Raw genomic sequence first — 24,951 nt, forward strand, 5'->3', positions numbered from 1 at the left:
CGGGGTTTGAATGTTTTCTCGAAGTGAGTTTAGAAGCATCCCAACATATAACAACCAGGATTGCAAGAGCAACTTGTTATTATCTCGTGTGCTGCTTCCTAAACCACACATAAATACAGTGGTACCTGAGGTTAAGTACTTAATTCGTTCTGGAGGTCCGTTCTTAACCTGAAACTGTTCTTAACCTGAAGCACCACTTTAGCTAATGGGGCCTCCTGCTGCTGCCGCGCCGCCAGAGCACAATTTCTGTTCTCCTCCTGAAGCAAAGTTCTTAACCCAAGGTACTATTTCTGGGTCAGCGGAGTCTGTAACCTGAAGCGTATGTAACCTAAAGCGTATGTAACCCAAGGTACCACTGTATTTGTATCCACTCTAGGCCATATTTTCAGTCAGAAAGTCTTCAGAAACATATAACATAAAGTTTTGGGTACTTTAGAACGTTTGATGCTGACGGAAAGCATGTGTTGGATGTTGCTGGTCCAACTAAAAAAGCTTTAATGTGGGAGGGTGTAGAATGTCAAGGCCTCTTAAAACTTGATAGCCAAATATATAATAAGTTCTAATTTAATCTTTTCCTCCTAATATTTTGCTAGTGGCAAAGAGTAACACTTTTAATCAATGGCTGCATCAAGACAAGCGGCTATGTTCCGCCTACCACCTCTTCCAACAATTGGAGAAATTATTAAACTGTTTAAGCTCAAAGCTGAAAAGCAGCTGTCCCAGAACTTTCTTCTGGATCTGAGACTTACAGGTAAGCAGTCTGTGTCATCTTTCAGTTTTCATACATATACTACTTTGTGGTTTTCTACATTTTTAAAAAGCTGTGTTTAAATAGATTATATTTGTATGTTTATTTAAATTGAATGCACTATGTTTAAATTATTCAAACATGGATTAGCAGTTTAAGCATTCTATTGTTTTGTTAGAAAAAGGACCCATTGAGTTTAATGGGACGTACTCCCAGGTAAGTGAGTGCACAATTAAAGGCCAGATATGGCATGATTCATGAAAATATTCCATATAGGCAATTCTACCACAATTGCTCGCTCAAAACTCCAACTCTTCACAGGCCTCTCCAAGGTCAGTGCAAAGGCTCCTGGAATTGCACTTGTTAAGGCTCGTTGGGTTGCTAGAAGCTATTTTTGGGCAGTTTTTGCGCTCTTTTGGGGCCATTTTTGCGTTTTTTTGGGGGGGGGGCACTTCCAGGTTCATGGCGATGTGTGTGGTCATGGTTGTGCATGCCTTGAACGCACATAAATGCGGAGTTGCATATACTCCAGGCCTTAATTATGTAGTGTCTACAGTTTAGAATACTTCAGTATGGTAGCATAGGTCAAGGGCTATCAATTTACCTCTATAGCGTGTACTGATGATATAAATTAATGGATAAAGTTATGTTATGCAGAGCCAGGTTATCACCCAAACTGAAACATACACAATGTGCCCCGTACTGAAGCCACTAGTGAAAGTGATGATTCTCTTATTTACTTTCACAGTGACCCATTGAGGTAGACCATGTGGAGAGAGTTCATGTGTGGCAATGTAATTCCTGTGAACTAAATGTCACGTGTTTAACCAGTTCACTAGGCCATTCTCCCTGATAGCTTTGCACTGTCTTCTTCTTTGGTGATCACTCGTAGCCAAGTAAGATTGTCTTCCATAAACACAGTTTTAACAATGAGTCCGTAAGTGACTGTGGAGGCCAATTCTGGATCCACACGTCCTTCCACAGTGGGGACATTGGTTTCTGGGTGGGAGCTGATCATGGTGTGGATTTGCCAAGCGTGCCTTCCTCCTAGCACGTTTCTCCCTTGCGTCCTGAGTTTGAGTGTCTTCAAAACCCACGACACCTTTGGTAAAAGCTGTTCTTCAACTGGAGCACTTGCAGGCAGCACATAGTTATGTGGCATAGGTTTGACTATTGGACTGGTTAAACATGAGACATATGTTACATACGAATGCACTTCCAGTCACAATATCTGGGAGAGAACAGATGTGCATTTGTGAAGATCTGGTGTGAGAGAGATTGAATGCAGGGTAATCAGTTTTGTTACTTTCTTGGCAGTCATTTTGTGAATAGACAGGCTCACCTACAGCAGCCATTTTGCATTATTGTCTGAGGGCCCAGAAAGATTAGTTTTTGCCAAGTTCTAGAGATTTGAACAAAGAAGTTGGAGAGGTGGGAACTATTTTATGTGAATAGCCAGTAAATAACCTAAATTTCATTAACAGTAACACAGTGATTTTTTAATATGAAAAAAGTAGATGTAAAGTGGCCCAGTTCTTTCTGGTCAGCAGGATCTGCTAATCAAACAAATCTGGTGCCATTGTCATGCCAGGGTAGGATTAGGAATGAAGTGACAACTGAATCAAAGTGAGGTGATTCTTGAAACTAAGTCTGTCAGACGAATCACTAAATGAGAGCATGGAGGAAGAAGAAAACGACATAGTACAATCTGACAAAGTTTTAAGCAGAGGTAAACGTTTTTGAACCTAGAAGGCCATATTTGTTCATTTGCATACAGTTTTTTTGGTAATTGTTTTTCTTTTTTAAAAAAGCTTGCAAACCAAAATCATAGTTAATGAGAAAATGTTTGCAAACTGTAACAAAATTTATTACTTTTACAGTTCAAGCATATTATATGTTTACGCTGATGAAATCTACACACATATAAAACACGCTATGAAAATGCTTTTTTAAGAAACGTTTTGAAAAATGCAGTGCTTTTTTTCAGAAAAAAAAATGTTTAGGGGCACTCTCATTTCCTTACTCATATTGAAATACTGCCCCTCAATGAGGCCAAACTTAGATTCACAAAATGTTTAGGGGTATGTGTACCCCTACATCCCCCCAGAAAAAAGCACTGGAAAAATGTACTGAATTTGCCGTAGCTCACCTTCACCATCTAGTGTCACATTCGTATTTGCACTTTACAACACACTTAAAACATTTTATTTGCAGCTGTATAGCCAAGTCCTCAGTATGTCTGTTTGAGTTCAGTGGAACTTATACCCAGGTAAACATGTATAGGCTAGGGAGTGTATGCCCTAGCCAATGTTACTCTGTATGAAAGAGGAATTTCAAATACAGTTAAAATAAGTTTTGTAGTTAAAGACCAAGTACATACACCTTGTGATAGATGTCCTAGTCCAATTTATATCCAATTTAATTAACTTGATGATGCAATCATTGATTTCCATTCTGAAATGAACTCATAGAACTGCTTTTCTTAATGAGCTCTGTGCATTGAGGATGAACTAATTTGTGTGTCCTTTCTTGCAGATAAGATAGTGAGAAAAGCTGGCAGTCTGAAAGATGCGCATGTGTGCGAGGTAGGCCCTGGGCCAGGAGGAATCACAAGATCTATTTTGAATGCTGGTGTTGCAGAAGTCCTGTTAATTGAGAAAGATCCTCGTTTTATTCCAGGGCTTCAGGTATCTAAATGTTTCACAAGACTTTTGATAGTAATTTTCCTTTTTCAGCTGTTTTAAATGTTGAATATCCTATTTTAAAAGTTGGATATCCTATTAAGTCTGTGCCAAATAACATTTCAGTTGTTTTGCCACAGTTCTGTTTATTCAGCAGGTAGTTAGTTTTTTAAGTGTATTCACTTTCCAGTAAATATGATCTGAGTCTCACCCTTAATCACGAATATTGAGGCCTTTACCTGTCCCATGTTCGTGCTTTGATATAAAGATACACACAGGAAGGTGATGGATGGAAGATGAAGACCCCTACGTGAGGGGCAGGGTTGAGAGGATCTCCCAGGGTGGGAGGTTGGGGGAAGAGCGGGAAGGTCCCTGGTGAGAACTGAGAGGGTTCACTCTTCTGTGTGTGGAATAAGGGTTAAGATATATTTGTGATAGAGGACTTTGTAGTCTCTGTCTCTTCTTCTTTCTATACTTTATTCCCCCCCCCCTTCTCTTATTCTTGCTTTTTTTTTCTTTGAAAAATCACAGATGTTGTCTGATGCAGCTCCAGGAAAAGTTCGTATTGTTCATGGAGACATTTTAACGTATAATAAATTAGGCAAAGCTTTTCCAGAACACCTTATGAAGAACTGGGAAGATGGTTAGTATGCTAGAACTAAAGTGATTCAGAATACTGTTTTTTAAAAAGATTTCTGTAATCAAAACTGCTAGCTGCTTATTGGATGAATGGAACACTCAGTGGTCTGTATATTTTCGGTTATCTGTGAGTGCTAGGAGACTGGTATACTTGTCTCAACATTATGCTTCCTCAAAGCAATTGTGGATATTGTTTCTGGTTGGTTAATACCTTGTGAAGCAGTCATTTTTCTACACTTGTTCTTCTGACAGTGTATAGATGCAATTTCAAGGTATTTACCAGTTTCTGACACTTGGTTTCACTCTTGTTTAGAAGTTTGGTATTTCCTTGCTAGCTGTTTAATTCTTGCTGAGAGAAAATGGAAAACAACAACAAACAAACCTATGGCCATGTAAAGCATACTCAATAAACATACGAGACATAACCGGCTGTGTTCTTAGATAAATAAGGTATACTATTCATAGTATCAAATTATAAATTTCAACGGAAGTAACTCATAAAGTTCAACAAACACCAAGTCCTCATCGGAATGAGATGCTTCTCATCCTTACTTTGATAGGTCTGAGAGTATGACCTACATACAACAATTCACAGGGACATCTAATCATGTAAATTACATGTGGATTAGTACATGTGGCAAATGCCTGTACAGGATTAGATGTCCCTGTGGATAAGTAAGAATATCAGAACACTGATCTAGGATCAGGAACAATGTAATAGATGCTTCTTTAGTGCAACATTTTATTGAAACATCGCATTCCTATGAGGACTTGACATTTTTTGTAATTTGGACGTATTCAGGTCCTGTAGAACGAGCTAAAAAAATACTTTTGCAGAAAGAAACTAGGTTTATTTTCTTATTCAATTCCTTACATCTCTCAGGTCTGAATACTGAAATTGATTATAGTTGTTTTTTGTGAATTTGTACTAATGTACTAATTTGTACATGTAGCATGGACTAAGTTTGTTTCCAAGTGGTTTATTTTGAGTACTTAATTGTGCATCTGTGGATTGCCATTACTTTAGATCCGAAAATTGTTTACATTTATGTATGAGTTTGTATTAATGTTTACATGTATATCACCTGAACATGGATTAAGTTTGGTTTTACTTTTGCTGTGCCATATGGGTCACTTTAAGAAAGATATTTTGTATCTGTGGATTGCCAACACCTGTAACGCAATCAATTTTGTGCTTGTCCATATAACCCCACTTTGTAACAGTTGCTACTTACCGCAGCTACTGTTATTCCATAAGATCCACTGTCCTGTAATGTCACATATGGTATGTACAGTTGTTTATTGTTTTATATTATTTTTGCTGTAAAATGTGTGAGATCATGATCTTATATTTATTTGCATTACTTAGAGCTTTAAGTACTGATGAAGCCCAGGACGGTGAAACAAGGCCAATATTCTGGAAATCTTTGTCTAGACTCTGTGTAAGGATTTTGTGGATCTGTAGCAACCTTTCATGTGGATTTTTTGGACTTTACAAACAGACAGATGGAATAGTCACCATTACACAGATGGACCTTTTGCATGAACTGACTAAATAATGATCTGATCCACTAGGTCTTCTGCTTTGTTCATTGTTGAACTTTGAGTTACTTCCGTTGAAATTTATAATTTGATACTATGAATAGTATACCTTATTTATCTAAGAGCATAGCCGGTTACATCTCATGTGTTTAGAGAGGAAATGGAAGACATTGATGATAAGAAGACTTCTTCCCCCATTGGGGTGGGTGGTTAATTTGGGCTTCTTCACCTATCATTCCCAGACTGCCTTTCTAAACTTCTCAAATTCCTGATCTGCAGGTCTTCTCCCACTGTGGTTCAGATAATTCACTTTCCACCCTGCTATCAAATATTTTTAGCTGTTGGTGATTGCAGTTTTAGTGGCGTATGCAGATATTAAAAAAACTAGTAATTGATTGAACATTTGTGTCTTTTTAACTTGAGAACCTACTAAAGGAAGGGACAGTGCATTCTCATTATGAAAAATAAACTGAACCTTCCTACTACCCTAACTTTTGGCAGAAACCTCAGCCAGTAAGAACAAATTAAATGGAAAAAAGGATTTTGGAGATCTGTTGCACATTTTTTAACATTCACCTGAATAAAATGTGTACTTTAAAAACAACAACATACAAACAAAATGTATGGGACCCTCAGAATTCTTTCTGGGCTTAACCCAAGCAAGTTGTGATAGGCCCCTTCCAATAGATTTTTTAAACTTTCTTTTGTATTTATTTTGGTTGGTTACATATAACTTGACAAGGCTTCATCAGTGTGATGTGTGAATCTTTCAGCAAACATAGCGCTAAACTAGACATGACACTAAATGTCTCATCAGGCATGCTAAAATATTCAGGTGGTAATGAATAGTTTGTATTCTCTATAGTAAAAATAGGGTTGCTGGATGTATCTGCCTACCGGTCGTATGTCTGCAAATGTCAACTCCTTATATGAAAAAGGGGAAATATATTGCTATTTTTAGCAATTTGGAGGTGGGGAGAAACAGGTTCATTTTTAACAGATCTAATTAATGGTCCCAGATAATTGAAATGCACAGAGCAAAGGAAGCCCAAAGGAAGGTTGCTTCTCATAGGTGCAGAGATAAGTCAAATCTTGTGGCCAATTCCCACCCGTAGTGAAAATGTTTTTCATTCATACATAAATATCAATCACATAGAGATATGTAAAAATGTTTTCTTTCACACTTTCTTATAGATCCACCAGACATACATATTATAGGAAATCTACCTTTTAGTGTTTCAACTCCCCTAATAATCAAGTGGCTTGAGAATATATCAAAGAGAGATGGACCTTTTAGATATGGTAGAACACAGATGACATTGACCTTTCAGAAGGAAGTTGGGGAGGTAAGTTTGCTTATTACTTCCTTATAAATTATTAAACCAGAAACAGATCTAATATGTAAATTAAGAAATGTCTTAGTTATATTACTTGAGTTTTTTGAGACATTTAATATGCTGTACATCAGGGGTTGGCAAGGCTTACCGGCCATGGGCTGGATCACTCCCGTGGAGATTGTCCGTGGGCCAGACCGGTGCAGTGCAATGCCAGAAATCGCTTCTGCGCATGTCCACAGTGCTGGAAATCGCTTCTGCACATGCCCAGATGCCAAAAACCACACCTGTACAGAAGCTATTTTCGGCATTTGTACATGCGCAGAAGCGATTTCTGGTGGTGCTCGGCAAGTCCCTGCACTGCGCCAGTTTAGCTCGGTTCAGGGACGGCTCATGGGCCGATAAAACGGTCTTTGTGGGCTGCATCCGGCACATGGGTCGCATGTTGCTGATCCCTGCTGTACGTCTTGGTGTGTTGCTCTTTCAATCTTCAAGATTTGTAGGGAAAAACTTTTTGTAACAAAAATTATATTGCATGCTATGCTAATATAAAAGTTAGTCTAAATTCTTCCAAGTGCAAGAGGTATTATTTTGAAGTTCCTTAGTTCTGGCTTTTCGGTTTACTGAATTCATTCTTAGGATGAAAACACAGTAGTGGAACCATTACCACTTTCATCCACAACCATTCCAAGGGGAATCCATTTCTTCTTCCTAAATAAAAAGAAAAACAAAATAAATAAATAGCTTACTACTACAGTGGTGCCTCGCAAGACGAAATTAATTCGTTCTGCAAGTTTTGTCGTCTTGCGATTTTTTCGTCTTGCGAAGCACGGTTTTCCATAGGAATGCATTGAAAATCAATCAATGCGTTCCTATGGAAACCGCCTTCAGACCAGGTCCGAGGACAGTCTGTCCCCCGACCTCTTCTGAAGGCTGGGGGGGGGGCTTTTCTTCCCACCTCCAGCATTTTAAAAAACCCCGGGATAGCGGGGGACTTCTCCGCTGTCCGGGGCGATTTTAAAATGCTGGCGGGCGGCAGCGAAGGCTTCGCTCCCGCCCGCCAGCATTTTAAGATCGCCCCGGACAGCGGAGAAGTCCCCCGCTGTCCCGTGGTTTTTTAAAATGCTGGCGGGCGGCAGTGAAGGCTTCGCTCCCGCCCGCCAGCATTTTAAAATCGCCCCGGACAGCGGAGAAGTCCTCCGCTGTCTCGGGGTTTTTAAAAAACCTCTCCGCCCCCCCGCCAGGCTTCGGAAGGCTGCTCCGAAGCCTGGCGGCGGAAGGAGGTCTCTCCGCCCCCCCGCCAGGCTTCGGAGCAGCCTTCCGAAGCCTGGCGGGGGAGCGGAGAGACCTCCTCCCGCTGCCTGGCTTCGGAGCATCCTTCCGAAGCCTGGCGGGGGGGCGGAGAGACCTCCTCCCGCTGCCTGGCTTCGGAGCAGCCTTCCGAAGCCTGGTGGGGGGGGCGGAGAGACCTCCTCCCGCTGCCAGGCTACGGAGGAGGTCCGAGGACAGTGGGGAAGACGCGCTGCGCATTCCCGCTGTCCCGGAGATTTCCTTATGGGCTTTCGTCTTGCGAAGGAAGCCCATAGGGAAATTCGTTTTGCGAAGCGCCTCCAAAACGGAAAACCCTTACGTCTAGCGGGTTTTCCGTCTTGCGAGGCGTTCGTCTTGCGGGGCACCACTGTACTACTACTACTACTACTACTACTACTACTACTACTACTAGCTTCATAAGCAAGTCCTGACAAAAACTAGAGACATCTGTCAAAGTAGCTGACTTAGACTATGCATACCAGAGTCCAACAGAACGATCCTACCCACGAGTCCCCCAGGCTGCTATTTGAGCACAGTGCTATGTGGTGTTTTTTTTGGGGGGTGGACTTACATTAACAATACATTTGTGCCAGCATAATCAAAACACTTGCAATAAACTTCCAGAGCAGGGACAAAAAATGGGTGAATCTAGTATATGGCAAGAGATCAGGGTTTCTTTTTGTGGGGGAGAGAGCAAGAGTTGGGTGGAAACTTGGGACCAACACTGTGCCTGTTTAGTATGTAAATCCATACATAATAGGTTCTGTCTTTGTAAGTCATCTGTGGCAGATATGGTGCACCTCTTATGGAAGTATCTGGCAATAATTCCATTTTGGAAAGAGTATGTGGTGGTGGACCCTTGTGCTTCCTGTTGTGGGTTCTGTTTTCCTTGGGACTGTGGTCCCCTCCTTTGCAAAAAGCTTGTTCCCCTCACACTAGCAGCAAAATAAGCCTCCTGCAGTATTCCGACAGACAGACTTGAACCCTTCTTCTGGTGATCCCATGGGTTCTTCATGCATGCCTCCTATGCACTGAGCTATAAAAGTAACTAAATGTTGTGACTGGAATTACACTTCTAACTTTGTTTTCTGACTTCAACATTGGTCGCCCAAAATTTGGTTGATGGCAGAGTTTGCTCACTATTTTAGGAGGGCAACTCTGCAAGTACAAATTCTCTAAATTAAGGCATATCTAAGCTAAACTGTTGATTGGTTCTCTTCTCCAGAAATTTATAAGATAGCCTAGTCTTGACAGGGTTGTGCTCCTCCCAAAGGAGCTGGTACATTGTTTAGGGGTACTTCTTGATCCATCATTGTCTTTTGACGCCCAGGTGGTGTTAGTGGCAAGGAGTGCCTATTTCTAGCTGCAGCTCGTTCACAAGCTACAAGCACTCCAGGACCAGAATAACTTTGCCGCAGTAATCCATCATCTGTTAACCTTTCAACTAGATTACTGTAATGCACTCTTTTGAAGCTATCTTTCAACATGGTCTGGAAGCAGAAACAAATGTGTCAGTATGGCCACCAGAATTTTTATTAGTACAACGTACTAGGAGAATGTATCTCCAGTTCTGCAGAATCTGCACTGGCTGCCTATACACTACCAGCCCCAGTTCAAAATGTTAACTTATAAAGTTCTAAACCACTTGGCATCCAAATACTTGAGCAAGTTCCTCTCCCTATATGATCTTGCTGGAGGCTTAAGAAATGCAGTGAAGACTCTTTGTACCACCAGTGAAAGCTGCCCAGTGTAGTGACACTGAATGAGCTAATTTCTGTAGTGGCACCTTGTCTGTGGCACTTCCTCCCCTTGGAAGTGTGTATGCTACCCATACCTTGAAGTCACTGTTTCAGTCATATTTGGTATTGAAGATGGCCTTTTATATGTTGCATCTTACATAGTGCAATTTATGAATGTTGAATATCAGTTCCTAATGTTATTGCCATGATATAAGGATCACCATCAGCACCAACCTCTTAAGATGCTGCAGTTGTGAGACAAAACAAATCCCTTTTATCAGTTTTCAATCCACGTGGTTTCTGGCACAAATGCTGTGTTGGATTTGCTGAAATATTTGATAGTGTGAACTGCTTTCTAAGCTTAGTGATCTGGCCAGTGGATGAGACTTGTAATTCTGAAATAGGTTGGAAATGAAAGGGAAGAGTATGTTGGCAGCTAGGAGGAAATAGAGTCTGTGCTTTATATAGCTGTAACCAGCTGTATATGTGATCAATTTTTTTCCTTATGTGTGACATGTAGATTATAGTGCTTCTGCACAAAATGTAGCTTAAATGAGATGGAAAATAGCATGCACAGTGAGTTTCTTGTGCTTGTCTGCTAGGAACAAAGCTACAGGAAATGCAGTGATATGATCATGGTAATAGAATGAGCTAGATTTGGTGGAAGTTTTCTGGTCTTTAAAAGCTTTTCTCCCCACACTTTCAAGTTTAAGTACATCTTTATTCAGTCCTTCCTTCAAAGAGCTCAGGCTTTTGTACATCATTCCTCCTTTCATTATTTTCACAATATCTCTGTGAAGTAGGTTTCCCTGAGAGAGATGAGGGATGCAATGTCTGATCTTCATGACTAAGAGAAGATTTTAATTCTTGTTTCTCTGCTTCTGGCCCAACATTGTTCTTTTTTTGTAAATGCAACCATAGAAATAAGTCCCTAAAGACAACTTCAGCCAGTCCCTAAAGACTTACGAAAAAGCCTGATGCCTGAAATTACTGGGGAGAGCTTGCCTGTTGGAAAGAGCTTGTTTCTGATAGACATACACCAAACTACAGTCTTCATGTGTTAAATGGAATACATGAGGCGTATATAGAGGAGTCATCCAAATACCCAGATCAGAAGGCATTATTTCAAGAACCAGTATCTTGAACTGAGCTCAGATATGCCAGTGCAGATAACATTACACTGCAGTAATAAGCTCCAAGTGTCCAGTTAAAGTTGAATGCAATTATGCAGATCCATTTGCAGAAGGGCTTTTGACCCAACAGATACCTCCATTAACAGAAGAGGTGATTTTTGCCAATTGCCTCTTTTGTCTCCCAAAGATCTGATCTGGTGGGTTGGGAAACCCTTCAGTACATTGTGGATAATGGTGCTGGGAGCTTTAGGGCAAAGGGGAATTGGTGAAAACTTATTTCATCTTTCATTATCTGATACCTTTGCTAGATGAAAAACTCTTTAGCGAACAAAGGGACCTTTTTTGTTTGTACAGTGGTACCTCTAGATGCAAACAGGATCCGTTCCGGAGCCCCGTTCACATCTAGAAGCAAACGTAACCCATGTCCGCACGTGCGTGGGTCACGTTTCGGCGCTTCTGCGCATGCACCGACGTCATTTTGAGCGTCTGCGCAAGCGGCAAAACCAGGAAGTAACACGCTTCGTTACTTCTGGGTTGCCGTGGAGCGCAACTCGAACGCGCTAATTCTAAAGCACATTAAACTCAAGGTATGACTGTATAAGAGACCCATAGTGGAGTTATGTTCACTACTTGCATCGTAGATATGGGGATATCTGGGCCATTGGTCAAAATTGGTCCAGTAGGCCTAACTTTGATGCTAAGTGGAAGCCCTATTGGGATTGGTTCCAGTTGTGTTCCTGAGCTGTGCTGATCCCTCTTGAAAAAAAGGGTTTGCCCTTGGCATTGATTAGCATGGACTGCAAGCCCCTTGTGGCTGGGATTGTCCTTTCCAGCCCAGCTTGGGCCCTTTGCTTTGTTACATGTTTTTAAGGATTATTGGTTTTAAAAATCTATATGCCTATCGTATGCCTATCTATATGCCTGTGGCTTGTGTGAAGAGCGGTACATAAATAAATAAAACGCATGCCCTTTTTAGACATTAATGGACATCTTCAGAAGCTTTTTGATCGTTTTTCTGATTAAGAGAATGCTCTGAAAGTCTCTTCTGTTTTTTGCGAGTTAAATATCACCTGTTAAATTTCTAGAAGTTAATGCTTAATTAGCTGGAATGAATTTACTCACCAAAAAGTGGTTTTCTTTCACAGAGATTGACAGCTAGTACAGGAGCCAGGCAGCGAAGCAGACTTTCCATTATGTCTCAGTACTTGTGCACTGTTCACAAGTGTTTCACAATTCCAGGTCGAGCTTTTGTTCCAAAGCCAGAGGTGAGTCTCTTCTTTCTTTAGTACTAAGAATTAGAAATTAAAGCTTCAAACTTAAAATGGCAAAGCCACCAGCACATAAATGCAAGCTGAATGTGCTGTCTGATTCTGAGAAACTGGACTGAATGAGTGCTAAAATCACACACAACTATAGATTTAGATCCAAAGATCCTGAAAAGGGAATTGCTCATTGACTGTATCCACCTGAGGCAAATATTGCCTAGAGTTGCCTGCCCCCTGCTCTTGAGAAGGACAGGAATTCATCAGGCAAATCGCGTGTGTCTGGTTTTTATCATAGCTTTAGGAGTTTTCTTGTACCAGTCTCATAGCCAAAAGCAAGAGATGGGTCAATAGATCAGCCAGCACATTACAGTAATATTGTTGCTGAAGAATATGTATCAGAATTGGATTGCTAGTATGATTTGTTTGTGATATTTTGAAATTCAAAAAGACTGAGTAATTGTATCACCAACTTCTTTTTGAGTAATTCTTCAAACTGACCATTTTGAACCATGGCCTTGCAAATGGATTGGATTGCTAGTATGATTTGTTTGTGATATTTTGAAATTCAAAAAGACTGAGTAATTGTATCACCAACTTCTTTTTGAGTAATTCTTCAAACTGACCATTTTGAACCATGGCCTTGCAAATGGTACCTCTTTTCAAATGGTGTTGCAATTTTAATGCAGCCTGCCTTTGTAAAGTGATTCCCGCTATGTGAGGAAAATCCCCCAAAGCAAAATGAATTGCACAGAATTCCTGAAACTATAGGCATTAGTGTTGATCAGTGACAGTACCATGAATTTAAAGATTTACAGCTAACTGGCACTTTGAGGATTGACCAACAGATGCCCAGAGAAAGAATGTAATCTGAAAAGCTGCTTTTGCCCATGGATTAGTAGCCAGTTACAGTCAACATGGGATCTAAGTAAAGGTTTAGGGAGGTGACAAATACCAGACTAGGAATGCAGACTTGAAGATTAAGCTTGGCACTAGCAGAGGATGAATGAACCTATAGCACTGCTATGAATATACAGTCATACCTCAGGTTAAATGTGCTTCAGGTTGAGCATTTTCAGATTACGCTCCGCGGCTATTACTTCTGGGTTTCTTTGCTCGTGCATGCACAGACACTCAAAATATAGTCATTTGCGGCAGTGGTGAATCGCGACACGCGCAGACATCGCTTCAGGATGCAAACAGGGCTCCAGAACGGATCCCGTTCACATCCAGAGGTACCACTGTAAATTGATGTGGTCATTTTCAACTCAGTTGCTACAAGCCCAGTTGTCAGATGCTGCTTTGAAAAGCTCCTGAACACTAACAGCAGTGGAGCCAATCAAACTTGGTTGAAGCTGATTTGGAGGTGACTTAAAATGATAAGCAGAAATTTTCTCAGTAGTGCAGAGTCAATTGAGTATTAATTGGGAGATTAATCTGGGATATTAATCAATGCACCTGCTTAATTCTTGGATCTTGAAACAACCAAGCCACAAAACCTCATGTTTTAATTGGGATTCAGTCTCAGTTTATTGGCCCTCATCTGATAAATTGTATGTATGCTGTTCTCAACTCCTTGGAAGGAAACTAGGATACAAATGTGTCAAACAAGTTTCATAAATTCACTCAACAAGGTTGGTATGGACACTAAATCAATCATTCGTGCTTTTAGTAATGAGATGATGGGTTGTAGTTATTGTACTAAAGAGATACAGAAGCAAGGCAAATTTCCTAGCGGTAGTGGTCATGTAGTAGCCCAAGACTGATCTACATTGTCAGGTTGAAACAATCAGAAGTCATTCAAGTACTGTAAGAAGCTTAATGCATGAAAATTATTTTATTTCTAAATGCAGTAACAGCAAACCTGCAACTTAAATGTATTTAACTTACGCACATTCAGATTTAAGTGTGTGGCAGTTAAAAAAAAATAAAATGGAAAGGGGACATAGTTCCAGGAAAAAAGGCTTTGGCAAGCCCACCTGCCATTGAACCCAATGAGGTTTGACTGTTTTTGATTTTGGCTTTAGGTGCTATCCCTGAAATGTAACCCCCATGTAGGTTGCGAGGTTTTCTGTACAGTGTTGCCTTTTCCCCATTCTCTGTGCATCTGGAAATACCCCTCTATAAACACTGAACAGTACTCTTGGGGATTCTCAGAATTTGGTGGGAAATAGTAGAATGTTTTCTGTGTAAGACATTCTGGATTTCAGGTGTGATAATTCCTAAAGGTAAAGGGACCCCTGATGGTTAGGTCCAGTTGCAGACGACTCTGGGATTGCAGCATTCATCTCGCTTTACTGGCCGAGGGAGCCAGCGTACAGCTTCCAGGTCATGTGGCTAGCATGACTAAGCCGCTTCTGGCAAACTAGAGCAGCGCACAGAAACGTCGTTTACCTTCCTGCCGGAGCGGTACCTATTTATCTACTTGCACTTTGACGTGCTTTCGAACTGTTAGGTTGGCAGGAGCAGGGACCGAGCAACAGAAGCTCACCCCGTCGCGGTGATTCAAACCGCCGACCTTCTGATCGGCAAGCCCTAGGCTCTGTGGTTTAGACCACAGCGCCACCCACGTTCCTTTGTAATAATTCCTGTTTCTTGCATAGTGGAGATGGTCCTTTCATCTGTAGGAGAGAAGAACAGAGACTGAGCTAGTCTGTGCTTTTTTCTCTAGGCCTATTGAGCCATGTGCTGTTGTTGTGTCATGCTAATGTTCATTTGTGCCAGCAACAGGGTACTTGTTTGTCTTGCAGATCTGTTTTGTCTTTTGAGATCACCATGATGGTGTCTTTTGAGATCACCAATGGAGAGTTGTGTATGTTAATTTCATTTGCATTAGTATGTGGTGCCATCTGCTCTTTTCCTGATGGTGCTCTATCCCCGCCCTCCTTTGTACTGGATGTGTCTTTCTATGTGAATGTTGCAGCAAGAATATATGCCTTTAGGGATGGTGCTCACTGTTAATGACTATTCCCCTTCTCTGTCTCTCTGTATGTGGCATTTCGTTTGCTCTGACATGGTTTTGTTGGCAGCAATTGCTTGGTGTCATTTTTCAGCACTGTGTCTTTGTAGACTCTGTCAGAGTATTTTCACTTCTTTTTTTAAAAGCTGAGCCTGTTAAGCGTTTAGCTGGAATGACCCTGTAGTGCTCTAATATTGTGTTATTTGTGCTAATGGAACCTTCCAAGCTTGCCTTTCAGTCCTTAAGTTCAGACAATGTGTTTCAGTTTTGCAAACTTTTAAATAATTCTACAGATAGGATGCTTAATACACAAAGTGTACAGAAGCAGTTCAGAGTGCCAGGCTGTTTCCTATCATGTTTTATATGTTTGCTGGAAACCCCTCCCCCCAGCCCAACCCGCAAATACTTTCTTGAACTCTGATATATTCTAAAGAGAGCTACGAATATGCATTGGAGAAAATGATGGCCTTACTGCTTACACTGGTAAACCACCACTGTTTGTTTGAGAATTAAACCCACTGAAATAATTGAGACTGCTTTGGAATAACTATTACGTTCAAGCTCGTAGCTCAGAAGAGCTTGTATTCTCTTCTGGGGTCTATGTTTGCTCCTGGATCTCCCTGTTGGGGGAGCAATGTGGTCTGGATTATATGTCTTACTCTGTGGGTGTCATACATGTGGAGGATTCTGTATTTGGTTTTCCTTTCATACCATGATCTTGATCTTTATCTTAATGACCAAGTAGCAACATTAATATTTCTGTGACTCTTCTTTCTCCTGGTTTAAGTTTTGGTATATCTTTTCATTATTTAAGAAAAAACATATACATTGGACTGTAAAAAGCCCCAAAACACACCTGAGCTTGTTTAGGTATCACAGGTATTTGCAATAAAAATAAGACAGTATTTATTTATTCATCCTAAAAGAGTTGTTGGCAGTGGGGGGGGGGGCGGGGTAGACACCTTATTATTTACAGACCTAAGATTGAACCACTGCAATCACCAAATAACTTTGGTACATTCTTGGTCTGTCTGTCCATCAATCTATAGTGGGTAATGAAACAAGTTTCTTGATTTTTAACACACGTTTCACATTTGATTAAGAGCCCTGCTGAATCAGACCAAAGGCCTATCTAGTCCAACATTCTGTTTCTCACACGTGGCCAGCCAGACTTCCCTGTAAAGTTCACAAAAAGGACACTAGGGTGATAGACCTTTCCCTATTGTTGTTTGCAAATAACTGAGGTATGCTGCCTCTGATCCTGAAGGTGGCCTATAGCCATCATTGCTAGTAGTCATTAATAGCCTTATCTTCTGTGAATTTGTCTAATCACCTTTTAAAGCAGTCTAACTTTGTTGCCATCACCACATCTTGTGATGGTGAATTCCACAGTTTAACTATGCAGCGTGTGAATCTCTCACCATTCAGCCTTCTTCAATGAACCTGGCTAGTAGCTAGTAGTATGAAAGAGCAAGAAAACATCTCTCTTCACACCAGATATTATTTTATACACCTCTAGCATGTCCCCTCTTACTCACCTTTTTTGTAAATTAAGAAGACCCAAATGTTGCATCATTTCTTAGTATGGGAGTTACTTCAGCTCCCTTTTCATTTTAGTGCCCTTTTCCTGTACCTTTTCTATGAAGAGCTGTTTACATCTCCAACTCAGAGCTAATATTTGAAAGATGGGTAGAAAAATTAAAACTAATATGGAACTAATAATCTTACTCATCTTTTACAAGAGACCAAGCCATATTCTTTAGTGAAATATAAACTCATTCTATTTGCACTAGAATATCTGTGTGTATGCAAATTTACACGTGTCCCAAGTTATGGCCCAAACGTCTCTTTTCTATTCCTTCCCTTATATACCAAAGGATTCAAACTCTGCCTTGCCTCCTGAATAGAAATGAGGGGTTCCCCACAGTGACTAATAATAATTTCAGCATGTTAAAAAAAAGGTTATGAGAATCAAGGCAAATTAACCAAGTGAATCATGCTGACAAAGTAATTGCAAACTGAGTTGCTATCACCTGCAAGAACTCTGTGTGTGGCAGATTGCCAGTAACTCTGATCCAATAGTAAATAGTTTGCATAAAATAAAGGATTTAAAGAAACCAAATGATGTGCAGGTTAAAATCACACTGAAGCCCTGAACAGATTGGGAACAGATGCATTTTGGTTAGTTAAATCATGCAATGACTTGAGTATAACATACAGAAGTCAAGGAGAAGTCAAAAATATTTTTAAAGTGGAGCATGAAATTGGAGGGTTTAAGTTTCTTTTAGTTACAGAGACTGCTGCTGATACACCCATTTCTTAGTCCTGAGCTGTGTCTAACCCTTCAATTAGCTGCAGACTGCTAAGTAGACATTTTTTAAAAAAACATAAAAATGGAATCTGCTGCAGGTGGTCAGGAGATGAGGGGGCAGCCTTGGCAACAACTGAAGCAGTGTCTTCAGCCTCTGATATGCAAATACACGAGGCTTTGTTTGTTTTTAAATGAAGAAATTTAGTTACCATGGTAGTTGGGTATTGACAATGAAAGCTACAATTTTAAAAACAATACATAGGGTTTCACATAAAGGCAGAGTAGGTTTGGCGGGTATCCTAATTAAAATTAGAGTTGTGTTGAAATTAAGTAAGCCACATTACAGATATCTAACTTTCACATGCTAAAAAACAACAACCTGTACAGTACGCATTTTTACCGTTCTTTTTGTTTGTTTTTTCTAATACAATTCAGTTGCAAAGCAATATCAATTAATGCTTGTTGCAGTGATTTAAATCCCCCCATACCATACCAGAGTGTAATTATGACACTTGCATCAAGAACAAAAAACTTTCTTCGATATTTTAAAAAACCCAGAACTACAATAAACACACACACCCCCGCCCCACAACTGAGCAGGAGCCTTGAGTGACAGACCGACAACTGTATTTACACATAATCCTTCAGGTTGTAGCCTGTGTTGTTCTCTTGCTGGGCAGCTGGGAACTGTTGCTGTGTTTTGTTGGGATAAATCCATGCTCTTTGCTGCTTTGTAAAACAGGAAGTGCCAAAGATGGCACCTGCAGTGAGCAGAAGTCCTGCTGAAATGAATCCAATGTAAACTGCTCCTCCTGGTTCATTCTTACTGCTTTCTGGGACTGTTGGGTCCAGAAAATTTGAAATGATTTCTCTCGTGTACCAGGCTGTTGGTATCAAGCCGAATATACCTGCAAGGATGAAGAAGACTCCTCCTGCAAATGTAGTGTGGCTCTTGGTGTCATGGTCTCCTCCCAGCCGAGTGCACTTCATCCCCACCGTGGCGATGCAGATTCCAAAAGTGGAGAGGATGCAAGACAACACCATGGTGGTCCGTGCTGCCTGGATGTAAACAGGGAGGGAGAGGATTGAATATTTCAACGTGCAGCTAAACATCCCGGTGCTGTACCATGTGCAGTCCATCCAGAGTCCTTGCATCTGAGTTATGGCTGTGATGATGTTTGAACCTACGTCTGCGTTCACCTTCCAGTTGGGCAACAAGGTGGCTGTAATTGCACCGAAAACGCCAAACAAGGCTAGAATGAAAGCAAAGAACTGTAGAGCTGCTGATGCCATGATGAGATGTGCTGTCACCTTTTGTCTGCCTGTTCCTCTCCTGTTGTAAACCTTTGTATGCCTGATGGCTCCCCAGCCACGGCTATAGCTGTCCGCATGTGATAGAAGGGGGAGGAAGGGGGAAAATGGCAGGGGCAAAGGAAAGAGAAATGAGCAAACTGGAACACTTGCATTTAAAATCACTGCTATCTGAATGAATGACTGAACGTGACCCTGCAGCAGATGAGAAGGCTACAAAAGCACAGAGCAGCTGTACACAGGGCACTTGAACAGAAATGATTATAAATGAACAGTGTGTGAGCGACTGAGCACAAGGAACTACCCTTCAATATTCTACCACTTCAAGAAAACTCAAATTGAAACACTGAAGGCACAAGACTAGGATCATGTAAATGCCAAAAAACACAGAAATACAAAATTGAGCTATTCTTGCCCTCAGTGACCATCTCGCTTCTGTGGCACAAAAGTAGAACAAGGTATCTATTCAAAATCTACAGTTAACTAAAGCAATGGCTTGTAAGTATATACTTTCTTTCCAGTTTCCATAGGAAATTTTAATCCTTGGAAATTTAGGTCAGTATAATCTTTTCCCCATTTACATGGTTTTTAATGGTTCAGCAAGTGCTCTTTTATTTATATATGTATCTCATAAAATTTGTACACTGCTTCATTTAAAAAAAACAACCTCAGCAGTTTACAAAAAGAATAAAATGATCAATAAAAGCAGTTAAAACAATTATTTTTTAAAATAAATCAGTGGTAAACTAAAAACAGGTTAAAGCACACATCAACGTTTTTTCTACCCATCTAAGTAGGCTTATCTAAACGAAAATGATTCTAGCAGGCATCAAACAGAGCACAGTAAAGGCCCCTGTCTGATGTCAATAGGCAGGGGGTTCCAAAGCGTGGGTGCTGCAGCACTAAAAGATTGCTTTCTTACGAATGCAGAATAGGTATTATGTGGCCCCTGTAACCGTGCCAGTTCTTCATATCAAAGTGTTTGAGTAGACATATATAAATTAAGGCAACCTTTCAGGGAAACTGGTCCCAAGTTGTTGTTTCACAAAAAATCTGTTTCCTTACTATTTTCTGAAGAGCAAAGCTCAAACTTCTGTGTTGGCCATATAGAACTTGAAATTCTTAAGGACTAGAACAGGGGTTGGCAAGGTTTACTGGCCATGGGCCAGATCACTCCCATAGAGATCGTTCGTGGGCTGGACTGGTGCAGTGCAATGCCAGAAATTGCGTCTGCGCATGTCCACGGCGCCAGAAATCGCTTCTGTTCATGCCCAGATGCTGAAAATCGCGCCTGCGCAGAAGCGATTTTCAGCATCTGGACATGCACAGAAGTGATTTCTGGTATCTGCATGTGCGCAGATGCCATCATGTATATAACACAGCACGCGGGGGACTTGCTGAGCAGACTGCTCGGTTGGGCGGCTCGTGGGCCGGTAAAACGGGCTTTGTGGGCTGCACATTGCCAACCCTTGGACCAGAAACCTAAATTTACCCTATCCCTTGATTCAAACTAACCACCTCTGATATAGCACAATAACTAAGAGTAAATAAAGCAATTGCTAAAGACTGAAAGAATGAGTCAGCTAAATTTAAGTACATTTAAATTTTGTTGGTTTTAAATGGCAGGGTCATCTGCATGTTAACTCTGAAATCAACGCTGCCATTGAAATCAGTGACACTTAAATGTGCTTAATATTAGCTGGATTATTTCCTTGCAGTCTAAATGATGCCTGGTACATGGAAAACTCATATAGCTCTAGGTTTCATATATTTTGTTGGACAAAGAGCCATGATAATTAAAATTATAGAATAATAATGTTATAATTACTTTTAATTCCAATTCAAATGAATTGGATTTAGGAGAGGAGGTTTGAGCTTTCTAACTATAGAGAAAGGTCATTAGTTTTATACTATTAATCCTAAAGTATTGAATGCAAGCTCATCTAATTAATTTAGCTGTTCATAAGACCACTTACTGGCATTCTTAGCTTTTAAATAGTGCCAGTGACTTAAGTTGGGTGGTATCACTTATGTAGTAACAGGGTGGATAAAATTGCAGGTCCATTAATTTTGGTAGGACTTTACCAGTGAACCACTTGAAGGTCTAAGCAGAAAGGCTTGGGGAAGTCCAATACATTTTTGCTCTAGGTGTTACATTTAGGTCCTCTCCACCTGCAAACATCCCATCTCCTGCTACATTGAAATGGGCACGGGTTCAGTACCTCTTAAACCATTTGGGTTCAGTGGGAAAGTGCACAAAGTGTATTCAGGGGGTGGGGTGTTACCTAGTGCAACAGACAATGCTGGCCCACATGGGCCAGTAGTCTAACTCAGTGCATATGTGTGTACTCTTTGGAACCAACCTGTATAATAGAAGTAACAGTAGGACTTGGTGTGATTAGGTTTTTTAAAAAATACATGTATTTGAATTTGAAAGGCTGGGCTTATACTGAATGGTAGATGAGCTAACATCTCTTGTGAAAAGCAGCATGTAATTGACATACAAGCCTGAGCATATTCAGAATCCAGTAATTAATGGATTCTTCAGCTTGTACATTTCTCATGTATATAACAAGACTTGGAATCTAAAATGTGCTGCCAGCATCTTAAAAACATGAAAAAATCATTATGCTGAAACAGCCTTTTTTTTACCTGCTTAGGTAGATATTTTGAGGAATAGAGTGGTTTAAGAAAAAAGAACTTTTGACCTTTTCTGTAAATACTGCATTGCGTGCACTTATGCTTAGAACAAGCTTAGAACAAGGGTCTGCCCACCTGGGTTTTTTTTTGGGGGGGGGGCATTTGTATGATATCTGTTATGACTGACATCTGCTGATTTTAACTTTTACTTGGACCAGAGAAAGAAACTAGATTAGTTTTATACATATATTTTATATAATTGATGTTGTCTGTCCTTTAATGTGTATTTTATTTTCTGGATAATGATTTTATAGCTAAAGAAGCACTTTAATAAGCTTTCTAAACAAATCTTGCTCAGTTCCCCACAAACCCTAATTGCCATCTCTTCTGTTGTATGAGCCAAAGTATCCTTTTCACTACCCACCACACACATTATACTGCAACTTGTGTGGAGAAGGGAGTCACTGTCTGTCCCCTATGATCCAAAATTTAACTTCTTTTTTCAAAAGGTACATTAAAAGAAATTTCGGGCAGATGTGAAGTTCTCTTGGCATTTTTGATTATGTCATGGACCAAGGGGAGCAAATATCACCTGGGCTACTCAGAACAATTTTCTGTTTCCATGCCCTCTCTCCTGTTTCAGCAGAGAAACTGTATTTAGTTATCTGCCCCATTTGCCACCAGTGCAGAGATACACATTCTTTCCTGCCCTTCTGGTAGTCTTTGAAAAGTGTGACACCCAGTTAGCGATCAGTTTATGGAACTGATGCCATGAGCTGTCCTGTTATATTATTATTATTATTATTATTATTATTATTATTATTATTATTATTATTATTATTATTCATTTATTTCTATGCCACCTTTCTCTTAGACCAGGACTCAAGGCAGCTTACAGATATATCTGCTTCTAAAACAGTCCAACCTAACAGTTATGCAAGAGCCTTTCTGCCCTCTCATAGCCTCAATTTCCCACAATATAGTTTTATATAGCTTGAAAGTTTGCTGCATCTTTTGCTGAGCCAAGCAGCTCTTTAAAGAGATTGACTTGTTAACTAGGTCTATATTTCTGTGGGACCAGCAGGCTACCAACCAACCCGTGGATCTGCCACAGAGCAGGTGCCCCTGTTTACTCCACATCCATTTCATAGGCTGTGAGGGTGGGAAATGGAGCCATCCCTGCATGGCACTGTCTACCCATCATTCTTTTACTATTTATCTTTGCTTCAGATTTTGCATTTCAGCAGCTTTAAAAATTAAAACAAGCTTGATGACAATAGGAATGGTAGCTTATCCCAATAACTGCTAGAAGCAGACTAAATTACACGCACATTAAACTGCAATGTTTGGATAGAACATTTTTAAACACCATAAACTGTAATGTACAGAGTCTAATGAAGTTCAGTACTTACTGCTAAATGGGAGATTCAGGATGCTTTCTCGGCAGTATAAGTCGTAGAAACAACTTCTCTTGAATGTAAAGATCTCTCTTCATTAAAAAAATGCATTGGGTGTTTTTTTTTATTAAACAAAAATAGCTCTCTGATGCTATGACCACAGCAGTCCTGCCCATTCCCTGTCTTAGTACCATCTACTGGAGAATAAAGAACTACTTTGTTTAATGAATCTGCACTGAAAGGGGGGGGGGGAATACTTTGTTGAAGGAGCACATGCAAAGCTATCATGGAGGAAACACATGCAAACCCTTAATTCTAAAAATACAATGATTTCTAGATCCTATGGTGAATGTTTGACAGTAGTTTAGAAATCAGGAGAAATATAGAGCAATATGTATTTCAAAAAACATAAACCCTATATTTTAAAAGCTGCTTTAATTATAAGGAAATGAAACTTCAGAGTGACCTTTACTGCACCTGCAAATCAGAATTTACATTATAAAGAGCCACAATAAGTTTATAATTCCTGCTATTAATTATGATGCAGAAATATATTTAAAGTGACAAAGGTATATGGTTGAGTTTTACATACCTGCTACTAGTAGCTTGTAGCCTTCTCTAGTTCTTTCTGTAATTAGTCACCTTTCCCTAAAGACCAGAAGGCAAAATAAAGTAGTAATGCTGATGAGGCTTTGTGATTAAATACAGAGCACTGTTGAGGAGATCCTGACAAGTCAGCAAGAGGGAGACTAAAAAGCAAAGAAAGTGGGGAGGGAAACCTGCTGATTGTGCAGCAAGATAAATATGAGTTCTCCCTATTGTCGTCTGACTCTTCGCAGTGTGTAGAAAAGGAAAAGGCAGTGGTTTGTAGCATGTGATAGTTGACAGCTACATAATTTTATCCCTTGCTTCGTTAGTCTTTGAAGTAACGGGGGTTCTACGTTTTCCTCTCAGAACAGTTTTAATGTTGAGTTTTTAAGGCTGATCTATACCACAGTAATGCAGTTTCACATTTGATTTCTACAGCCTCTGGTGATTGTGTCTGGGCTTAGTAATGGTTGACCCTGGGCTACGGCAGGGTCTCTGATTGAGCTTTGGGAGTGAAGCTGCTTGGGAGTGAAGCTTATTGCAGCAACAGGATAAACCCCTTCCCTTCTCCAGCCCCGTATAGAATCATAGAATCATAGAATCATAGAGTTGGAAGAGACCACAAGGGCCATCGAGTCCAACCCCCTGCCAAGCAGGAAACACCATCAGAGCACTCCTGACATATGGTTGTCAAGCCTCTGCTTAAAGACCTCCAAAGAAGGAGACTCCACCACACTCCTTGGCAGCAAATTCCACTGTCGAACAGCTCTTACTGTCAGGAAGTTCTTCCTAATGTTTAGGTGGAATCTTCTTTCTTGTAGTTTGGATCCATTGCTCCGTGTCCGTTTCTCTGGAGCAGCAGAAAACAGCCTTTCTCCCTCCTCTATGTGACATCCTTTTATATATTTGTACATGGCTATCATATCACCCCGTAACCTCCTCTTCTCCAGGCTAAACATGCCCAGCTCCCTTAGCCGTTCCTCATAAGGCATCGTTTCCAGGCCTTTGACCATTTTGGTTGCCCTCCTCTGGACACGTTCCAGTTTGTCAGTGTCCTTCTTGAACTGTGGTGCCCAGAACTGGACACAGTACTCCAGGTGAGGTCTGACCAGAGCAGAATACAGTGGCACTATTACTTCCCTTGATCTAGATGCTATACTCCTATTGATGAGGCCCAGAATTGCATTGGCTTTTTTAGCTGCCGCGTCACATTGTTGGCTCATGTCAAGTTTGTGGTCAACCAAGACTCCTAGATCCTTTTCACATGTACTGCTCTCAAGCCAGGTGTCCCCCATCTTGTATTTGTGCCTCTCATTTTTTTTGCCCAAGTGCAATACTTTACATTTCTCCCTGTTA

The 24,951-nt window shown here is 40.5% G+C and overlaps 2 protein-coding genes across 8 annotated transcripts in view; one reads left to right on the plus strand and one right to left on the minus strand.

Moving 5' to 3' along the window:
• TFB1M (transcription factor B1, mitochondrial) overlaps window positions 1-24,951 on the plus strand; it is a 34,067-nt gene that overhangs the window by 792 nt on the left and 8,324 nt on the right. For 6 of the 7 annotated variants that reach the window (XM_028723737.2, XM_028723734.2, XM_028723735.2 and 3 more), the window contains exons 2-6: window positions 594-751; window positions 3,284-3,435; window positions 3,961-4,072; window positions 6,805-6,956; window positions 12,273-12,392. In XM_028723737.2, the coding sequence (XP_028579570.1) occupies window positions 619-751; window positions 3,284-3,435; window positions 3,961-4,072; window positions 6,805-6,956; window positions 12,273-12,392 (669 nt within the window). In that variant the 5' untranslated portion in view covers window positions 594-618. The remainder of the gene's footprint in view (window positions 1-593; window positions 752-3,283; window positions 3,436-3,960; window positions 4,073-6,804; window positions 6,957-12,272; window positions 12,393-24,951) is intronic. The other variant, XM_028723740.2, reaches the window with a different exon arrangement.
• On the minus strand, window positions 16,298-24,144 carry CLDN20 (claudin 20). The gene is made up of 2 exons (XM_028723742.2): window positions 23,023-24,144; window positions 16,298-19,040 (listed from the first exon to the last, which is right to left on the minus strand). The coding sequence occupies exon 2, from the start codon at window positions 18,950-18,952 to the stop codon at window positions 18,290-18,292; it is 663 nt and encodes a 220-aa protein (XP_028579575.2). The 5' UTR covers window positions 18,953-19,040; window positions 23,023-24,144; the 3' UTR covers window positions 16,298-18,289.

The sequence above is a fragment of the Podarcis muralis genome, chromosome 3 (assembly GCF_964188315.1).
Source record: "Podarcis muralis chromosome 3, rPodMur119.hap1.1, whole genome shotgun sequence".
NCBI classification, from domain to species: domain Eukaryota; kingdom Metazoa; phylum Chordata; class Lepidosauria; order Squamata; family Lacertidae; genus Podarcis; species Podarcis muralis.

What these genes read in the sequence shown, in the direction of transcription:
- CLDN20 (XM_028723742.2), bottom strand. Translation starts at nt 18,952, where the DNA reads ATGGCATCAGCAGCTCTACAGTTCTTTGCTTTCATTCTAGCCTTGTTT.